General features: G+C 49.9%; 1 protein-coding gene across 2 annotated transcripts; it reads right to left on the bottom strand.

The window, feature by feature from the left end:
• Positions 1 to 5622: 5622 nt before the first annotated feature.
• Positions 5623 to 14602, bottom strand: CHMP7 (charged multivesicular body protein 7). 2 transcript variants are annotated; one of them, XM_086628111.1, is made up of 10 exons: positions 14313 to 14602; positions 13228 to 13402; positions 11329 to 11514; positions 10136 to 10269; positions 9693 to 9741; positions 9257 to 9376; positions 8841 to 8939; positions 7794 to 7854; positions 7010 to 7174; positions 5623 to 6181 (listed from the first exon to the last, which is right to left on the bottom strand). In XM_086628111.1, the coding sequence occupies exons 1-10, from the start codon at positions 14600 to 14602 to the stop codon at positions 6117 to 6119; spliced, it is 1344 nt and encodes a 447-aa protein (XP_086484237.1). In that variant the 3' UTR covers positions 5623 to 6116. The 2 variants fall into 2 exon arrangements, with proteins under 2 accessions (XP_086484237.1, XP_086484236.1); XM_086628110.1 differs by having other exon boundaries at positions 7010 to 7171.
• Between the last annotated feature and the right edge of the window lie 6826 nt (positions 14603 to 21428).

Below are 21428 nucleotides of genomic sequence, written 5' to 3'. Positions count from 1 at the left end.
GGGTTCCCCTTTGTTCCAGTCCCTTGAGAGGTTTTGCAGCTGTTCAAGTCCCCATCAGCATCCAAAACCCCTTTTTACTGCTCCACTGACATCTCAGCAGCACCAACCGCAGTCCTCCTCCCAGCTCTCTCACCCAGCCAGACGACCCAGCACAAGGAAAAGCGCTTGAAGCCCGCTCTCCTTTCCAAGTCTCCTGCTGACAGCGTGGCGTTTGGTTTTTTCCCCTCTCGCCTCCCACCCCATTTTTCTTTCTTTGCAGCCTGCCACTCACGAAGAGCCAGCACTCACCTCCAGCACTTGAGTGAGCTGGGAAGGCTTTGCTGCAAGCCTTCCTCCCTCTCCTCTCTCAGCAGCTCTTCATCTGTTGTTGATCTGGTGCCTGCTACGGAATCCCAGTCAATCCCTTCTGCACTGGCCAGGCTGGGACTTGCTGCCAGACGCAAGAGGGAATCGGGCTCTCTCTGCTCTTGCAGACAGATCTTCTCTGCTCATAGAACAGGCTGCTCCGCTGCCTGCTCTTCCCTCTGTTGCCAATTGCTTCTGGATTTCACACAGGTGAGTTCCTTCTCTGCACACCAGGTCCCCTACTCACCATGTCTGTCCTCTGCGAGCCAAGGAGGAGTCCGCAGCTGACAAGGTAAGTTGCTTGGGAATTAGGTGACAGGATTGAAGGGGGAAAATAACAAACGTTCAGGTGGGATTTGAGGGTCTTCAATGCAAATCGGGATGGAAATTTAATGTGCTTGATCTCTGCATAAAAGACATCTAAATTCACTGCACAGGCACCGAGTCACAGCTCAGATATATGACCCTAAACCAGTTACTCCCCCCATCCCAAACTGCCCAGCTTCAAGCAGTGCAGAACTGGTATTTACTTTCCACTACAAAATTCCTTCAAGTCTACAAGAAAAGAAAAGAAAAAAAAAAAGAAAAAACACACACACAAAAAACCCACCTTTGTACAAATCTGAAATTTTTTTCTTTCTGAAAGTCTCAGACAAAGCAGTTTTCAGTAGAGGTTGTGTGTAGAACCAAATAGGATGCTGAACATCACTTTGCTAATTTTTTTACCTTGAATAAACATGGGTATTTTCAGTAAAGTGATATAAGGTAGCTTCTCTTTCAAGCTCATTATTCTTTCTTTAAATTTAATTCCTAAGTCATTCCACATCAGCTATCACCTGAGTGGTCGACCAACAGCTGGAAACATTAACCAGAAGATCAAGATGTCTTTCCAGCACAGAACCAGCCCTGCCAGCAAACAGTGGTCCCCCCACGGGGTCTCCTCGCTACCCTTACCCCCCCGGTGCTCTGGAAACACAGGAAAGGCTTTTCCTTCTCACCACTGGGCTCTCTCACAAGGGCTGAGTGGAGCCGGACAGCCCCAGCCCGCTGCCTCACTTGTCATGCCCAAGGTGGAGGCACAGCCCAGGAGTCTCCCGGGCTGGAAAGCAGCAATCACAAGTGTCATGGCACTGCAGAAGTGGGGCAGCTCTGGGGGAAGGCACAATGATATCCCTGCTAAAACTATTCCTCTTCCTACCCCATAAAACTCTCACTCCAGACTGACAAGCAAACAGCTTTGTAAGACCCTCTAATTGCATTGAGGGGGAAACACCGTGGTGTTAGGAACCAGGTCTGACCTACCAAGGCACAGCTTAGCCTTGGATGCAAGAAGATCCCATCTATGGCTTTGTAACTCAAGCCCCTCGGTAAGTAAAAGGGCTCCTCTGATCAAAGAGATGTCCGAAAAATCCTTTGGGAGACAAGTTTCCCCGAGAGCCAGCTCTGTAACGGCTGCTTAAACGGGGTCCTGCTTTTGAGAAATGCTTTGCTGGTGAACTGGCCGAGGTGAGAAAGAGCAGCAAAAGTTTTCCAAATCAAACAGAAAACCACCAGGCAGTTCAGCACTAAGTCACTCGTTACACTGATCGCTGCGGTAGCGTATCGCGACGGCCTCCGCCTGTCACGTACACCACTTCTGAAGAAAGCAGCAGCCAGTCTATACCGAGTCAGCCCAGATGCACGGAGATTTAATTAACCTGACCCTGCCACCCAGGCTTTGCATAAGCCCAGACAGAGCAGGAGCAGCCCAAGAGCAGCTTTCAAACAAGAGCACAATTAGTCTCTTGAAGATACAGCACCAAGCAGCTTACTGCTAAAGCAAACAGCACGCTTGCTTTGTGACAGGTTAAAGAGACTTGTTGCCAGCATGTCACAGCATTTACTTCTGAAGGCTTTGTTTAATTAAGCCTCATTAGTTCCACCATCTGCAGCGTGCTCCTGCCAAGTGCCTATGCCAGGAGGTGCAGCTAGATGGCAACCACAGCCGGCTCATCTCGGATCGCTTGGGTCAGGCCAGCTCCCTTCCTCCTTCCCAGAACTTCACCGGAGGAAAAGAAGGACCATCTCATTGCCCAGACACCGCAGGACCCTGGCAGCACACTAACCCACGCAAGGATGCAGGCAGGGGCACTGTCCTCTGTGTCCCAAAGGGGCATTTTTCTCATATTCCCTACTCTGGGCACAGAGATTTTCAAGATCTAAGCTGCAAGACGCAAACCAGACCCTGTGACTGCTCTGCAGGAGAGCGGCAATGGCAGGTGATCCATCACCCAGCATCAAATCCTGGCAGGGGCGGCAGGTGATCCAGCATCCAGCATCAAATCCTGGCAGAGGCGACAGGTGATCTGGCATCCAGCATCAAATCCTGGCAGAAGCACGGAGCAGGAGCTCACCGTATGCTTCGGTCACACATGCTAAGCCAGAAGGCATTCCAGGATATCATTCCTCGAGATGCAAGGAAGCCTTCCTCCTCCTCCTCCTCAGGGGCTTAAAAACACCTAAGAAAGGATCTCACGCTTGCACACTGCTCGTACTGAAGCAGACGAAGCTGGGTTAGCAGGGGGAAAACGGGGTGGAAAGGAATCCAATAATTACTCAGTGGCATCTCAGAACACACCTGATGCAGACAGGAGCTGCTGCCAGAGGCAAACAAAACACAGGCAGCTCCTCCTGTTCGCAGATAACTCCTCCTGCCTGCTAGGTGCAATCTTCTCCACTGAGAAAACTGCTCTGCTCCATTTTTTTACTAAACATTTGCTACATTTCCTCACATAAGCAGCTGCTATTTTTTCCTGAGAATCAAGTTAAGTGCTATTTTAAACAGCACTCAAAACATGATAAGATTCCAGTTTGGTGGCAATTCAGCTCTAGGTTTTTATATTTAATTTCCTCACCTGGCAAGAAGCTGCCCTCTATTTCCCTTCCCTGCTGTCTCACCAAAATATACTTAAAATTCTCTATTCAGCCATCTTGATTACATTCCCCACTTCGCATCAAAGGAAGAAAATTACAAGCCACTTCAAATAAAGCAGCAGCTGCCTGGGTTTAACTCTTAAATGCTTCTTCCAGAATGGCTGTCTCAGTCAGTTGCATTACAGAATTACAGGAGGGTGTTTATTCCTACAGGAATCACTTTGCACTTTACTTCCAGAGAAGATACAAGTTCTGATAGCAGGGGAGAAATGAGGGGTAATCAGATTCTTTCAAGAAAGATCCAGTGATACTGGCTGTAGGCAAGACCTGAGCCTTCCCAGAGTTGTACTGGAGACAGTGTGAGATAAGCACAGGAACAAGCAACTTCCTCCTCCCTGCCTGCCCCTGCAAAAAACCTACAGCAGCTCTCCAGGGACCAGCACGCCAGCTCAGCTCTGACCTCTTGCCAGAAGAAAACAGGCTTGACTGCTGCAAATTCAGAGCTTTCTTCAGGGATCTTAGTATCAGAGGGAAGTGGGAGTAATTAGGTTTGAGTAGCTTATACACCAGGTTACTCCATTTAGATTCTGTGTCTGCAGATAGAGGGAAAAACCAGTACCTGTCTCCTCAGCTGTGCTGCCTAACCACAATTAGAACAAGGAGCTGGACAAAAACTGTCCCAAAATAAGGCTTAGTACAAAACCAAGGGGTCAGTTAGGGGACTTAGGACTTCCTGGCATAGCAGTTTCCTCTATGGCCACAGCAAGGTGGCTGAGGCAGAGGACTCTGTTCTGTGTGAGCCCTGGAATTGCAGCACGTTTGTGAGATGCACAATGAAGAAAAAGAAGTGGAAAGATCTAACAAGCTGAAGGACAGAAAAAGAAGCAAGCTTTCCCAAAATGATGCTCATAAAATGACTGCTTTACAACTCAAAAACCAGCACAGGCTACTTGGTAAAAACAGACAACTTTTTAAACATAGTTAACTGTTGGGATTTTTAAACACAGAGAAAAAGACTCAGGGAAATCTAAGTCTAGTACAGCAGTTAATCAATTTGGGTTTTTGACAAAGCAGCCCAGGAATCTGCCCGTTTACTTTCAGCAGACCAGTTTTATAGATGCAGCAGCACAGCTGGAACAGCGTGGCAGTGATCTGTGGCACAGAGAAAAGAAAAGGAGGCACCACAAGGGACTCCGGTTCCTCCCCTCCCCTTTATTACACGTAGGCAGAAAACACAGTGGTTTTTCTCCCGTTTACTTACAAAGGAAAGGAATACAGAGCTTCAAGTGATTTCAACATAATTCCATGTGCAGGCTGGGTAAACTGCTGGCTGGCTACAGCACACCTTCTCTGGCAGCAGTCTGCACTCTTCAAGCCAGAGCCAACGCAGCAGCCTAAGTGGCACCTGTAATTTCTTCCTGTCTTCCAGGGCTAAAGCTGGGCCGTCAATAATGAACAGGTCATGGGAACTCCAGCCCTGCTTTACCCCTCACCCAAGCTGCCATCCACACGGCTCGAGCAATGGAGCTTGGTTCAGGAGGCAGCGTAGGCATGAATGGTGACAGGAACACATTCCAAGCCAGCGAGAGGTGCAGAGAGGAGGGCTGGTTACACACCAACACAGAGCTACTCACTCCCCTGCCACGCACAGGCTGTGTGTGCAGAAAGCCCAGCCCAGAGCACATTCCTCCTGAAAGAATTCATTTATTCATGTTAGGTATCAGGCTTCCTGCTCTTCCATGTGCATACACAGAATAAAAAAGGGACCTGCAAAAGATGACGATTTCACTTCTGATGGGTAAAGACAGCCTCTAAAAAACATCTTCAGCTGCTATGCTTTTTATTTTTTTTGTCCTCATAAGAAACATTTAGAGTTTTGCTTTGGGGTTTTCTGGTAACTCATAACATTGTGGAATTGTGACATCAAGACTGAAGGCAAAGTCAAGGTTGTTGTACGAAACTGTCCTCTCAGGAAGGGAAAATGATGCATCCCTTCTCCTCCCACCCCAAATCACTCAATAGGAGAGCCCAAAGCAGATCGTACTGCAGCTCCCAAGAAGTTTTGCAAACAGAAAAGACAGAAAACCAGCAAACAGCTCCAATTTCAAGTAAGAGCAAGCAGAAAATTGTACAGTAGTGACTGCGAGCCTTCATCACAAGAGAAAGCGTAAGAAACTCCTTCATTTAAAATCTTTTGCAGGTCTCCCTTTTAAGGCCTTAGCGTCATTACAGAAAGAGGAATTATTTTTGTCTTGTGCTTCCCATTGCTGCCCCCTAGAGCAGCAACAAAACGTCCTACAATTCAACAGTTACAGTGTCTAATTGTCCACGACCGTGCAAAATACAGACAGGGAGGGATAGAACTATCAACAGGTGTTTAAGCTTGTTGCAGGTTAAGTACCATCCTTAACATAAGTTATGTGCCAAATGTTTTAAACAACCACACAAACAGCCAAATGTTGAGCAACTGCAATACTGCTGCAACTCAGATTCTCAACATCAGCCACAGCAAAGAAAAAAATAAAAAACCAAACCCGAGCACTGGTATGGACATAGAAGAGTTTATCTTCACTGGGCAGAATGGTGAACTGCATTCCCAGAAGGGAAGACTGGATGTCGCAGAGTGACTTGGGATAACAAGTCAAATTGAGACCAGTGCAGATGTTGGCACAGAGATGACAAACACCAGCTGGGGCCAGTTCCAGAGCGGATTGTCATGGCAGGAGATCCTGTTGCTGAGCGAAGTGGTATCCATGAAGAACAGGGGAGCGCTACCCCTCTCCCCAGAAGTTCTAGTCATTAGTTAAGGAACCTTAAGACAACTTCTCAAACTGCAGCAACAGGATACTGTTGGGTCTTTAGAGATTCAGTCCCAGAGCTGTTTTGGGTTCAGAGGAAGCAGAGGGAGTCTTTTGTGCCAAATCTATAAAGAAAATCGCAACAGAGAGAGATCAATTTTCATCAGCAAGAGGGACTACATCAACCATGTCCATAACTAACAAACACAACTTTGGGGCGCCTCAGTGCTTCTATATGCCATTGCCTTCTCTTGGGAGCCCATCTTTCATGTTTGATATGGGACACTGAGCATCCTTCTGCTCTGAAACTAGAGAACATCAGCTGCCCAAATCAGAAGAAAACTATATGTAATTGTTCATTAACAGATTCCTGAACGGAAAATTGAAGTCTATTCACCCTTAGCCAAGACAAGTCTACGGAAAACTCGGCATGCAGTTCAAGCCCACAAGCTCTGGTCACTGCCTGTTACTAAATAAAGACTAGTTGAGTACTAGTTTAAGCAGACATCATACCTACAACACATAAGACAGAATAAGCATTCTAGGACAGAGAAGATTCTGCATTCCTGGCAGCAACATGCATGACTACTTTATCACCACTAACAGAACATACAAAAACACTGCCTGGCTTTGTACAGGCTTTTGTACGACAAAAATAATTAGTCCAAGCAGTAGCTCCTTCATAGGGCCTTCAACTTTCCCTATACCCCACGGCAAAAAGTCCAGGTAGAATTTCTAGCAAAGAGGGCAATTCTCTCCAGACTGAGTCTGGTACTGAAAGACGATGCCACTGAGCACCTGGCAGGAACACCAGGAGAGCCCGCTTTCAGCCGTGTAACTGGAAATGGGGAAGATTCTGGCTCAGACTTTAGTTCTGCTAGACATCTTTCATTTTGCAAGGCCATTATAGATCCTAACAGCAGCTAGCTGACAGGACTTGCTGACGTCCATACCTCCATCAGAAACAGTGAGCTTTTCCAATTCAGCTTCAAGCTCAGCATCAGAAATGGGTGGACTCAGCGCCTTCTGGGGAACTGGTGGCAGATCTACAGGCTCCTTAGTTGAGTCCTGGAGAAGGCTGTCCAGCTCCTTCTCAAGTTCCTCAGTGTCCATCTCTGCTGAGTAAAAAAAACATTCAGTTCCAAGCAGAATTAAGTCGTATCTTCACAGCATAGACTGGAGTCCAAGTTTAACAGAGGTATTCTTAACTCCCATCCAGCATTACTCATAATAACAACAGAGAACTCCCTGTGTTTTTCCTAAAGGTGAAAATTCAGTCCTGATCTCAGGAAGAGGCTATTCCTTTAGAAGCCTTTGTGCTGAGGCATCTAAGGGCAAGAAGACATTTCAGCAGAGATAAACAAGCTGCAGCAACACACAGGCCAGAGGAAAAAGATCATCACTTAAAAAACAAAGCAGCAGCCACTCTAAAAATAGACTTAAATCAACATTACACAACTCTGAACTGAAATCCACCAGCACTCCAGAGACTGCAAGGATTTGGAGACACACAAACGCCAACTCCCCTGCAACCCACTGTCAGAGAAGAGAACTCCTTGTCAGTCCTCACTCCCTCTCAGGGCACCTGTAGCAACATCCTTGGTATTTCAGTAAGTGCTCATCCTCCCAGGAAGGAGGACTAAACATATGCGGGGAGGCAGCAGGGACGGGATGGCAGCACAAAGGGCCAGCAGCAGCAAGAAAAGATGAGCAGATGACAAAAACCCCAAAACGTACCTAGACCATTGACCCCCACTCCAGCCAGAGTCTGGGCTACTTCATCTTGAGTATCACAAAGCTGAGGGGAAAATACACAGCATTTGATATAGATGATAAGCTAATCTTATCTCTTACTGTAGCCACTTATGTCAAAAGTAGAAATAACAAAAAAAATCAAAAGTTGACTTAAAGGCAGCAGGTACTAGTGCAAAAGACAGACTTCGAACATCACTGTTTTTTCAGTAGCAAAGGCAGTAACACGGAATATTATTTACTAAGTGCTACAAGACCAAGTAGCATGTTTGAGGATGAAGCTTGAAACAGAATTTCACAGACATTAAAAAATAAAAAAAGAAAAAAATCTCCCTAATTTTAGCTTTTTCATATAAGTAATGAGCCTATATTGCAGCTCAGGATAACAAATTAAGGAAGCTGAAGACCAGTACATCTCAGCTATGAAATTTTACAGACAGTCCCTCAGCTCAGTAGTTGAAGTTGACATTTAAGTACATGCAGCTGAAGCTGCCAAAACAGTAATCCTTTTCTGTTTGGTTTGTTTTTTTTTTTTTTTTTTTTTTTTTACACCAGCTTATGCAGACAGATTACTCTCTTCATTTCAATTCATTCAGAATAAACTCATCTTCTTTCCCTTACTGAACTGCAGAAGATTATGGGTGAGGCAGTTTTAAGACCCTGCTTTCACACACGTAGTTGCACTCCAGCTTCCAAAGATGTGACTTGTATTTCTTTTTAGTACATCTCACTAACCATTTTCTAGGACAGTTAAGTGCTTGCACAACGCCACTAACCAAAAGAACCCATGAAATACACAAATCTAACGTAAACTGTGACTACTAGCCAGCAATAAACACAAATACATAAACCTAAAACACAGCCAGTTATTTGAATACCTCTCCTTGCTGATCTCAAAAGATCAAAATTAAGTCAGTTTGCTCTGGTGACAAACAGAATAGAAACCAAACAGTGCCAGAAGCCTCGGCGTTACTGGCTAGGCAAGCTTGCTTTGTGCATCCACATGCTACTCTACTGCTCTTATTTCAGTACCTCTTGGATCTGATCCACCAGGTTCTCTGCCTTCTCCACAGTAACATCCTTCATAGACAGCTTCAGAGCTCCCACACCAGCCTGATAGGCATTAAATACCTTAAAAAAAAAATAAAAGAGAAAGATGCACAATGCTAACTAAGAACACCCAACAGGCAGTGTAACTTTCTCTCAAGACCTGTTATCCAGGCAGGACCCTCAGAGAAATATTAGCATATACAAAGAAAATGGAGCCACAAACGGGTTTATTTTGGGGTTTTACCCCAAAATTAGACTTGCTGCTTCCTAGAGCAAAGACTAAAGTCTCACCAGCTAGCTTACACCCCTCAAACACGAACTCTGACAAGCAGGTAAAGCAGCACAAATGAGAAGAGCAGGGCTGAAGCGAGAAGCACAAGAGAAAATTAACACACTACCATCTGGTCAGTCTGCGAGGCGTATATACGATCCAAGATCCCCTGCACTGCATCCAGCTTGGAATGGAGCTCCTCAATGCGCCGTTCTGTCCTTCGTTTGGATTTCAAACATCTCAGCGCCTGGAGACGTCAGATACACAGACCTGGGTCACAAAGCAGGCAGCAGCCAAAGGAAGCAGAAAAACCAGCAATCCCTGTGCGGCGAGGCGCACACGCGACAGCTTGTTTTAAGAGCTAGATATTTCCATTTCTCTTCATCACATCGCTCTGGACAAATATATTCGTATTTCCACCTCAAGGAGACCATTGGCCTCAGAACCACCCCTTCAACATGTCCAAGTTCAAGTATACAATGCCTGACCCTGGTCATTATCTGTAGCTACGGACCAGCTCCAAGACACTAACTTTAGTTCCTCCGAAGTAGAACAGGACTTACCAATTGCTTTTTCCCAGCTCTACACGCACTCCGGGCATCCTCTTTACACCTGCATGGATGCAACAAGGAAAAGCAGCTTATTCCTTTGCAAGCAGTAGTTATTTTACAAATCAGCAGCCACCCTCAGTACCCTGCTCTACTCCAGAAGTGACCGAGTAACGATGCATTTCAGATACAACTGCCCTTAGGCCGTTGTTGTTTCTCGGAAGCAGTCCTTGAACACGCTCCAAATCCGTGCAAAAACTTTTGACGTCCATTCACTGCGTGTTGTTTTCACGGGGATGGGGAACAAAGACTGGAAAACCTGCCCTACCACACGACTGTTTACTGAACAGGAAAGAGTAACTTGCACTTTCAGAAAGCAGCTTCCTTCTAACTACATCACAGGAATACAAAGTTCTACAGCGCACGGATGTTCTTCCCACCACCCTTCCCCAAATTACTTCTCTGCTTCCTGGGAAAGGGACTCCACCTTCTGTGACAGCAGCTGTTCACTTTGCATCAATTGATACACTCCGATGTCCACGTCATTCATCGGGGAGACTTTGGCATGGAGACCTCGGGCAAACTTCACTATCTAAAGAAAGAGAAGCACACGCTCGAGTCGCTTGGTTCCAGAACCTGTGCCTGCGCGTGAAATACCTCCACTCTGATGGAAGGAAAAGAAGCTTTTATACCCCCAAGTTTAAGCCTTGTACTAGAGTGATGAGGGCATGCCAGTCACCATGTAGAATCACAGAATGGTTTGAGTTGGAAGGGACCTCAAAGATCACCCAGTTCCAACCCCCCTGCCATGGGAAGGGACACCCTCCACTACACCAGGTTGCTCAAAGCCTCATCTAACCTGGCCTGGAACACTTCCAGGGATGGGGCAGCCACAGCTTCTCTGGGAAACCTCTTCCAGTGCCTCAGCACCCTCATCATAAATTTCTTCCTTATATCCAATCTAAATCTCCCCTCTTTCAGTGTAAATCCATTGCCCCCTTGTCCTATTGCTACACACCCTCGTAAAAAGTCCCTCTCCAGCTTTCCTGTAGGCCCCTTCAAGTAATCTAATATTAAACTAGACGGGCTCAAGTGACATCAGTGGGGAAAAAAGAAAGCCTTTAATGGAACACCCTGAAGATTCCCAGCTGTCCTGGTGCTCTGAACAGTGTACAGCAAAGTCACACTTCTGAGTACTTCAGTACCGAACTGTGCGGTGCAGAACGCTGCAGGCAAAGGCACCATCTTCGAGACAACAGCCTCTCCATCTCCATAGGTACTGACAGACAGGAAAAGCTTTTCCCAGAAAGCAGAACACCGATTCCAGTGGCATGGAAGGTTTTTAATTCAAGTAGCTGGGAACAGTCCACCTGGGAGTAGACGACTACAGTATCTGCCCATACTGTAATTAAGCCCATACTAGCTGTTAAATTACCCAAGTAACATCAGGAATGTTTGATGAAAATAAGAAGCTGTCATGCAAGAATGAGGATTTAGTCTCATCTATAACCAGGTTATAATGTTGGAGTACATAGAATTGACTTTTCCAACCAAAGACCACCCATATTTAGCCAATAAAGTATCCTTTCCAGCCAGATGAAACGCAAGACAGGGATTATACCACCCAAAAGCAGTCACCTTTACCCTGTACCTTCTCTCCATTCTGTTCCAGGATCGTGACCCTCTTTTCCTTTTGCAGCTGGAGCAGCAACAAGTAGAACGTCCTTTCATGTGGACAAACACTGGCACAGAGGGAACGCAGCTCTGAGAGGGCAACGACGGGGTGAGAAGAGAGCGCCGAGTTCTGATACAGGCGATAAACTTCCTCCGCCTTCTCCTGCAAGGAAGCAGCAGAGCTGTCTGTCAGTTCACACAGGACTCTTGCTTCTCCCACAACATCTGCCAAGTCCACACCTGCTTCCTCCCACGCACTGAGGGTGAAAAGTCAGACGTGTTGTGTTTTGGGCCAGACAGACTTGCAGAATTAGTTGTACGTAACGTTCAAAAGTAATTACGATGCTTTGAAAACATCACCGTTAATGGAAAGAAAAACAGCAAGAACCACAGAGGCAGCAAGTTGGCCCCCTCTGCACTTCTTGAAGGCTGCCCCCCACCCCGAGTTTAAACCAAAGAAAGCCTTTTCTTTAAATCCACTGTAACTGTATTCCTCATTTGTACGAGGGCAGAGGGAAAAGAGAAGTTTTCCCTGTTTCAAGTGAGAGTTGGGGTCCACTCAAAACTCTAGAAACAACTCTTTCCATCCACCCCCAGATTCCACATCAAGGCTTGTGGTTTTCCAGGCACCTTTTAAAAAGGTTTCCCTTCTCTCCCACGCACTAAGCCTCTGAAAGGGCTGTGGAATTCCCTCTGCAGAGGGAGGACACCGTCTGCTCTCAGACTAACCACAAATAAAGGAACGCATCTGAAGAGCTCTTTAAGTGCCAAAGAAAAGGGTATTTGACAGGATCCATGGGCAGTTCTGATCACATCGAAAAGGCAAGCTGGAAGCAAACGCTCTCAAGTGGAAGCAGCCTTTAATTAAGTGTACACACGAGCTCAGCTCGATGATACACGCACTGACAGCCAGCCACTTCCACGTCACCCGTCTCTCCCTACAACAGATGGCCCAACCTGCCAGTTTCTCTCGTGTACTACACTGCACAAACTCAAACCTGGGATTTACAGCAGCCTCACAGCATACAACCCGGCTTCGCATTCCTTGGAAGTCAGTGAAAAGTCCTTATGTCAGTTTCAAGCAACATCTGTAGAAATAAACTATTTCTTATTCCCACCTTATTCCAACTACGGGCTTTTCAACACCTAAGGAGTACAAATGAATCACAGAATCATGGAACGGTTTGGGCTGGAAGGGACCTCAAAGATCATCTAGTTCCAATCCCCCTGCCATGGGCAGGGACACCCTCCACTACACCAGGTTGCCCAAAGCCCCATCCAACCTGGCCTTGAACACTTCCAGGGATGAGGCAGCCACAGCTTCTCTGGGCAACCTGTGCCAGTGCCTCATCACCCTCTGAGTGCAAAATTTCTGCCTTATATCCAATCTAAATCTCCCCTCTTTCAGTTTAAAGCCATCACCCCTTATCCTGTCACTACACACCCTTGTAAAAAGCCCCTCTCCAGCTTTCCTGTAGCCCCTTTAAGTACTGGAAGGCTGCAACAAGATCACCCCAGAGTCTTCTCTTCTCCAGGCTGAACAGCCCCAACTCTCTCAGCCTGTCTCCATAGCAGAGGTGCTCCAGCCCTCGGATCATCTCCGTGGCCTTCTCTGAACCCACTTCAGCAGCTCCATATCCTTCTTGTCTTGGGGACGCCAGGGCTGAACGTAGTATTCCAGGTGGGGTTTCACAAGAGTAGAGGGGCAGAATCACCTCCCTCGACCTGCTGCCCACGCTGCTGTGGACACAGCCCAGGAAACGGCTGACCCAGGATGAAGGTCTATTCGCCCCTGATCTTTCCTTGCTAGCACGTAAAATGACTCATAATGTTTCTGAAGATACATAATCTTGAGGAAGCTCACAACAACACTCACCTGAAGCAGCTCCACGTAAATCAGAACTTCCTCTTCCTCAGGTATTTTACTGTCACCCAGCACACTGGAGAGAGTCCACTTCAGGGGCTTCAGAATGAAGACTCCCACACCCCAGGAGATCCAGCTGCTGTCTACACTGGCCATGAAGTCTGACTCCCTCTGCAGCTTGCCACGTCTAGAGAAAAGAGATGCACGCAGAACTGAACACGGTCAGTCCTAAACCCTTCCACTGGCAGTGAGCAAGAGTGTCAGCACGGAGAATTGTTAACTGGAACACTGCTCTATGTTTTGTACATCCCAGTCCTAGTGGTGTTTTCTAACTAAAAGTCAGCTTCTAGCTAAAGTCTGGCATGTTACTGCTGCCTATGAAAGCACGCAGAGGTCTCCACTCTTCCCAGGGCTCCTCTGGACACAAAGGTCTTTTGTTTACTATTTTTCCAGTTTGCCAAGTTTCTCCCAGATTTCTGACATGAAACTGACGAAGTATCGAACAAGGAAATGGGCAGGGAGGGTCAGTTGCACGTTTCAGGATGCTTCATTTGCGTGTTAAACTGCAAACATAGCTTTTTTCAGACTCAGAGATTTTATTTATGTGACAGGCACAGACTCAGTTAGCTCCCGCTGTCCTTGAACCCTTTCAGGGTACCAGCCTCAGGCTCCAGTTTCACAACACAAAACACTTGGTTGCGAACACCAGCAGACCACATCCCCGCACACCACTCACAGCTGCGCCATTGCAATCACCGCTCCAGGGAACACAACCCGATTTAGCAGAAAGCTCCCCCTGCACCCACAGGCTGTCCCAGCACAGCATTCCCTTGGGATTCCCTGCCCTGCCCTCCCCACAGCACGCTGCCGTCCCACACCTCCTGCTTTCCCTCGCACAGGGCTCCCGAATTCCCCAATCCCACATTCCCTTGGGCACCTCTGCGCTCTCCTCTCCTCTGCAAGCTCTCCCTGACACTCCCTCCCTCTGCAACCACCCCTCCTCAGGCCTCTCTCCCCCGCCGGCCGCCCCCTTTCCTCACAGCCCCCTCGGCAGCGGTAGGCCCGGGCGCCCCCCCCCCCCCCCACGCCGGCGGTACCTGAGGAGCTCCCGGAGGACGGTGCCGAGGCCGAGCGGGACGCTGCCCCGCCGCTCGAAGCCGTGCTGCAGGTCCCGCAGGCAGGTTCGCACGGCGCCCCGTCGGCGGCCGCGGGCCAGCACCAGCCCGACCCAGAAGGCCATCTTGCTGTCCCACTCGGTGCTGTTCACCTCGCGGCTCTGCTTGAAGGCCGAGAAGAGGAAAGCCATGCGCTCGTCGTCCGTCTCCCACTCGGGCGGCAGGTCCCCCGCCGGGGCCGGCCCAGGCGGCGCCCGCCCCGGGCTGCACATCTACGCGAGCCCCCGGCGCCGCCGCGGCCTGCGCGCGGCCGGGACCCGCCTGCCTGCCGGCGAGAAACGCACCGCGCATGCGCGGCTCTCCCCCCCGCGGCCGCCTTTGTGTGGGCCGCTCCGGGCCGCCCCCCCCCCCCCCCCCCCCCCCGCCCGCCGTGGTACAGCCTTGCGCCTGCGCACTGCACCGCCTTCCCGCCGTGCATTGCGGCAGCGGAGGGCGGCGGGCGGGGTTCGCGCCTTCACCGCGCCCCGTGACGCACCTCCCCTTCCGCGTGACGTGCGGGTGACGTCATCGGGCGTGATGTCATTCTGCAGAATGGGGGCCGAAAGCAGCAGCTCCTCGTGCCTTGAGCCGCTCCAGAGCAGCGCGGCAAGGAGCTGCCGGGCTCTGTCCGTTCTCCGCGTGTAGAAGGACCGAGTTAAAACCGAGCTGCTGGAGGTTCGTGTGTGTTTTGTCACGTTGTTTGTGGGGTGGCCGGGGCAGCAGAGCCCCGCACCAGCTCCTGGTGCTGTGGTTTAGGCTGCTCCGGCAATTAAACCCCACACAGCCTCTCACACGCTCGCCCACCCCCCGGGAATGAGGAAAAGAATTAAAGGAGAAAAAGAAAAGAGACCCGTGGGTTGAGATAAGAACAATTTAATGCTGCTACTATAGGAATATATATATGTACAATGATAAATATATACAAATGAGTGACGTACGGTGTAATTGCTCACCAGCCCCTGACCATGGCCCGTCTTGTCCCGAACTAACGATCCCAAAACAGATAAATCCCGACACCGCAATCCCAGACAAACAGGAGGCCCAAAAGTAGAGCGAGAGAGAGAGAGAAAGCACTCAGAGCCCGAAAGTGAGAGCCCCAGGAGAGCAAAAGCCCTTCTTTCTGGCTGACCCTCATTTTATACTGGGCATGAAGCTGCATAATAAGGAATACTAATTGGTCAATTCAGCCCTCAATCCAAAGTCTAAGTTCAGATCACAAGGAGAGTCGTGGACCCCACATCCCGGCCATGCTCCCCCCTATCCTGTTGTGCTCCTGCATGCTGGCAAGAACACGGCAGCTGGAAAGTCCTTGAGGCCTCAGTGCCAACTACAAACATCAGTGCGCTGCCAGCATCCTTCTCAGAGCAAGTCCCAGACTGAAACCAAAACACAGAGCTCTTCTGGCTGCTAAAAAGAAGAGCTGAGTGTCCCAGCTGACACCAGGCCACACGCCACAGAAGTGATCATTCAGCTGGGTCAGCCATGGCTGCCACCATCCCAGACCGGAGATCCACCGTGTTCCTGGGGCCCTATGGTGCTGCACCACACCCTCGCAGCAAAAATCACCCCGGTGCCAGCACACAACTGTTCGCACGGGCAGGGTTGGGCACTGGTGGATGGCAAAAGGTGTGCCGTGCCCACGCGTGCCCTGCAGACCGGGCAAAAGGTGTGCCCTGCTCCTCTGGCAGCTGTGGGGAGCAAGATCCTCCTGGCACCGGCTCCTCTGGCAGCTGTGGGGAGCGGGATCCTCCTGGCACCCAGCTCCTCTGGCAGCTGTGGGGAGTGGGATCCTCCTGGCACCCAGCTCCTCTGGCAGCTGCCGGCAGCGGGTGCTTGTTACGTTGGAGGAGATCTGAAGAGGGAGAAACTGCATAGCTGAAGTGCCTGCCTGGCACCCCCATCCCACGAGAACAACCCCAGCGGGCACGGCGCTGCCCTAACCTGACCCTGCCGGGATGGGGAGACTCAGGTCTCTGCTAACATCCACATGTTGGCTTTCCTGCCCTTCCGAAGCTGCTTCTCTTTTTCCCCTTCACCTGGCAGCATGATTGCCATTCTCCTCGGTTCCCTGAGAGCAGCAGCCTTGCGTCGTGTGAGTGTCAAAATGCAGGGGAAGAGCAGGAGAGAGGAGTTTCTTTGTGCACAGTCTGATGTTTGCAGAGCAAAGCTCGACGCTGCTGTGAAAAGGGGAGGTAAATTGTGTTGCTTAAGCAGACAAAGTTCTGGGTGTTTCTGTCTCGCTGCAGTTGCCGTACGTGATGTTTCCTGCAGCCATATCTGGAACCTCAGCCCTGGGGTGCCCTGTCCCTCATGGGCACCCTCAGGGGTTAATCAGCCCTTGCACGATGGAGACAGAACCATTAACGCCTCCAACACGTGTGCTTGGGCATCCCGAGTTTCTGGGATGTGTTTGGCTTCCCTGAGAGGCACAGAGGAAAGGATTGCTTTGGTGGGTCTGCCTGTGCTGCTCTTCCTCTGGCAGGCTCTGAGTCAGAGCCAGACCGGTGGGGTGCAGTCCTCAGCTTAACCCTGTAGCTGCTGGGATGCAAAAACCACCCTGTGCCTGCAGGGCTTCTCCAGAAATCCAGGAGAATTCAGCCAGCCCTGGGACACGGAGCTTGTGTTTTCATCAGGAGGGTTTTCTGCGGCTGCTGAGCTGTGCCGGAGCCTCTCCGGGCTGCGGTGCACTGGTGCACCACGAGTTGCTGCTGGTTTCGTTTTCATTGAGGTCATTTCACGTTCATTGCCAGAGCCGGTCCTTAGCACAGCCCTGCGGACTGGCAGCGTGTCCCTGAGCAAAGGGCATTGGCGTGGGCAAATAAAAGCCAGTGGTGGCCCATTCAGAGGGTTTGGTAACACCAAACCAAAGAGGGTTTGGCTCTCTTCCCCTGGCCAGACCGGGATGCTGCGGGGAAGGCAGCAGGTCTCAGAGCAGCCTTTAAACACGCCCCGATCCATGTTTTACATCAGGAGATGACTCAGCAGAGCCTATTTTTATCTTCTTCCAAGCTTTCTGTGTCAAACTGAAATTTTATATTAATCCTTTCAGTGCTAGCCTCAAAATAACGTCGCCTTCTAACCATGAAGCCATTCATACCCAGGGACCTGCGATCTCCAGGAGCCCTTCTCCCAAAAACCCGGCTCTTCCCTGCTGAGGAGGGCACGTTTTGGCCGCGTTCAGCAAAGCAAACACCGTGCCCAGGAAGCTGAACGGTGGCATCCGACCACGAGGCTTGTTCAAAGGAACCGCACGGGGCTGTGTTTAGACACCTGGGAAAATCGGCCTTGAACCTGCAGCCCGGAGGCTGTTTGGCCGGGGTGTCACATGTCTGGCAATAAAAAGAGCCAAATGATGGTCTGATCCCTTCGCATGAGAAAATTCCTCCTGGAAATTCAGCTGTGAAAAAAAACGATACGAGATAAAAATTAAAATATATGTTGGCTGAAGAACGTATCCATGTGATTTGAGGAATCTGGGGGGAAGATTCAAGGCATCCTCAGGCTATAACCCCCAAAGCCAATTTTTAATTTGCTTTTTTTAGCTGTGCAAGGACATGTAACAGCAGCTCGGCCCCTTCGTGGAGTCTCAGGACTTATGTGTAGCAGGGGTGAGACCAGTCCCACTGGGCACCGGTTTGGCAGGAGGCAGCTCTGCTCTGCCAAGCCAGAGGGTCTTGGTGTTGCTGGAGCAGTTGGGCTGCAAGAGCAGATGCTTTCCCAGGAGTTTGTAACATCCTAGCTTCGCCCCACGGAGATTTAACCTGGGATGGGGCTCTCCAAGATTGAGCAGAAAGCTGGATTTTAGGCAATATTGATCATTTCCAACCACAGTCCTGCTGAGGCAGAGGTTTCTGCTCCAGTTTCAAAGCTGTCAGGTGCCTTGGTTTGGATGCGGAGCTTGGGCTGCACCTCACAGCCTGCAACACCCTCACCCCTCTCCTTCATCCCAGAGCTCCTTTTAAGTCCTGGTTCAAGGGGAGGAAAGGGAGGAGGGAAGGGAAAGGGGTAGATCTTAGTTCAGACTCTACATTTGCTGTTTAAAGTTTCCCCTTGCTTTTAAGAACCCTTCGGCTTGGCAGAGGAAGGGGAAGAGTTTAACCCTTTTCCCTGCCCAGCGGCTGCATGCTCGGAGGCAGGGAAGCTGCATCAGGGAAGGTGAAGGGAGAAAGAATGAGGAAATCCCCCCACTTGCCCTGAGCATCTCCTGAACCCCAAAGATAAGTCAGGCAAAGGGAGTGAAGACAGAATTCTGAGCGTCCCTTTGCCACAGAGGGGAAACTGAGGCACCGAGGGACTGGGTGGCTTCCAAGGCTCGCCCAGGGAAGTGGCTGCAGTGCAGTGGGGAATTGCACCCCGTTCTCATGAATTTCACAGCCTAGACTGCCCACAAGACATTTTCCTCCCTCTTTTAAAGAGGAACTTAGCATTTATGAGACAAATAATTTGTTTATCCGGAGAGGGGAACGTCAAAATTATCGGGTGGCTTCGGATCCTTCTCAGGCACAAAAGCAAGAGGCAAAAAAAGCTGAAGTTAAAACTGAATGCTGATGTTCGAAAATAATATACGTAGAGGCACGTACCCCTTCACCTCCCCGGAGCGTGCTGAGGGTGGGTCGCAGTTAAAAGCGAGATGCTCTGGAAGGGGAGATTAGAGCCTCCTTCGCCCCCCTAATCGTTTTTAAGGACGGATGATGAGCAAACAGACGCCGCATTCGACAGGACACGAGTATTTCAAGGGTTGGAACCGCTGAGTGCCGCAGGGGCAGGCAGCTCACACGAGGTTAACCACTAACCGTGGCCGATAAGAGGCGGTTAGGGCTGTCCTCGGTGGGCAGCTTGGGCTCCAATCTCCCTTCTCCCCACGGCGAGGGAGCAGGAGGTGAGCCACGATCCCGCTCGAACCCTTGCACTCCTTTTATTTTCCACTTGCAACAGTGCTGAGGAAGCAGGGGGGGTGGAATTTGATACCCCAAAGTTGTGGTGGGTCCCCGTGGGGGACACCTTGGGAGGCCCCTGGTTCAGAGGGGGCTGCAGGCTGCCAGCGATAAGGACAGGGTGCCTGTTGGGAGGCCTGGCCCTGGGTGATAAACACCCACCCCTCTCACCCGTGACCAGAGCCTGCCCTGCAAATCAGCCTTAAATGGAAACGGTCGCGCATGCCAGCACGGCCGGGGTGGAAATTCTTGCTTGGCGGGTGAATGACGTATCTGCCGGGGCGTCCCACCCCTCGGGACGGGCTGGGGAGTGGGAGAGGGTGAGCATCGCCGACCTCCCTCGGTAGCTTAAATACTCTTGGACAGGGCATAAAGCCGTCTTTGTTTGGAGCTGTGTAAAAATATTCTCTCTGTGGTTTGTCAGCACAGATAAGTCTGTGAGTCCAGTTTTATAAATGGCAAGATTGAGACGGATGGAGAAGGCACTGCGGCTCCGTAACAAGCACTCGGCAGGAGGAGGAGGAGGTCTCGGGGTCTGGATGCTGAGGGTTGGCCTCCCGCTGCTGAGATGTATCTGAGAGCCCAATATAAACCATGGGGCAAACTGGGAAGCTTTATTTCTGTGTCCTCCTTGCCCCACGTCCAGCCTCCTCCCATCTGAGTTCATGCATGGCAGTTCCCTAAGGAGCATCAGGTTGATTTTTCAGAGGGAAAATGAACCGTGTCCTTCCCCATCCCACTGAGTGTGCACAGCATATGCAAATGCATATTATTATCTAGCATTTATTCTGACCTAAGTGAAAAATTAATTGTTCTCTAAGGACCTAAATGACTTCAGCTGAAGTCAGTGGTATCTAGAGCCCAGAACACATGGTTTTGGTTAAACAAAAGGCCCTGCATACTTTTGGGGCTTGTAATAGAAGTACCCACCCAGGAAACAACCAGGAATTATTCTTCTCCTTTAAATCACACTTCAGCTTAATTATTTTTGACAGAGACAGGCCCTAACTTCTGCAGGGAGAAAAAACAGACTTCCAGTGCTCAGCGTGGCTGGGCACACAAGTGCTCATTCTGCCACGAGCATGGTCACCAAAGGGAAGATGCTTCCCAAAACCCCACATCTTGAGTGGGTTAGTGACAGCCTGCTGATATGCCTGGACCCAAGGAGCCTCGCTGCCTTCCTCCAAGTCCTGGGGCTGATGACGACACTGGCGAGCTGGACAGCAGCCCTGTTTGTGCCCAGATTTTCAGTGCTTTGAGCCCTTTCCCTGGGCAGAAGCTTTTTTTTCCCTGCAGCCTCTGGTGAGCCCTGCCACCCACTTTCAGGCTCTCACCCACCGTTGCCTCTGCCTTGGGCAGCGTTAGAAAAGGATCAGTCGCTCACGAGTTATTCATCCACAGCCTCCGGTGAGTCACGGCATTTCCGAGGGAGGGAGGGAGCTTTTGGATCCCGCTAGCACACCCCGGGATTAGTTCGCTCGGAGTCCAGGGCTAGGAAAAGATTAATAAGTCACCATGCCTCTGCCTCGGTTTTGTTTTGTCGGGGTAATTTCTCTTACACACTATCCAGATAACCTGACAGCAGAAGAGCTGGTTGTGTAACAGCAGAAAGTCCAAAGGTTTAACTTTTTTCACACAAAAAAAAAAACAACCAACCAAACCCGAGGTGGAATTTCCCCACTTTCCAGCTCCGAGGCAAAAAGACGACTGTTTTGCAAGACAGGCGAGCGTTTTGGTGGAGTCTTTGCACCTTGCACCACCACAGCCCTGCCAGGAGCCCCGGGATTTCTGACCAGGGCATTTTTGGGTAACCTCCTTTTCCCTAGAAAACAAAAACCTGTGGCTTTGCTCGCTTGAGGCGGCTGCTGCGTGATGGGAAAAAAATGCAGGCCGGGAAAACAAGAAGAGAACACCCTGGGAGAAGCATTCCTGACTGCTCCTATCTGATCTGGGAGCTTCAAAACCAATTTTGGCACGGGGGAAAAACTAATAATAGTAATATGGGGGAAAAAAAAAAAGCGTGCTAAAAAATTAAAGTGGTGTGAAGTTCAGCTTCCCCAGCAAACCGAGCCGTTCCCAGACCTGACGGTGAAGCCCTGGTGTGGTTTCTCGGTGGTGGCAGGAG

This window comes from Tauraco erythrolophus, chromosome 29, assembly GCF_009769465.1.
Source record: "Tauraco erythrolophus isolate bTauEry1 chromosome 29, bTauEry1.pri, whole genome shotgun sequence".
Taxonomy (NCBI): Eukaryota; Metazoa; Chordata; class Aves; order Musophagiformes; family Musophagidae; genus Tauraco; species Tauraco erythrolophus.
This window is presented reverse-complemented; position numbering and strand designations above follow the sequence as displayed.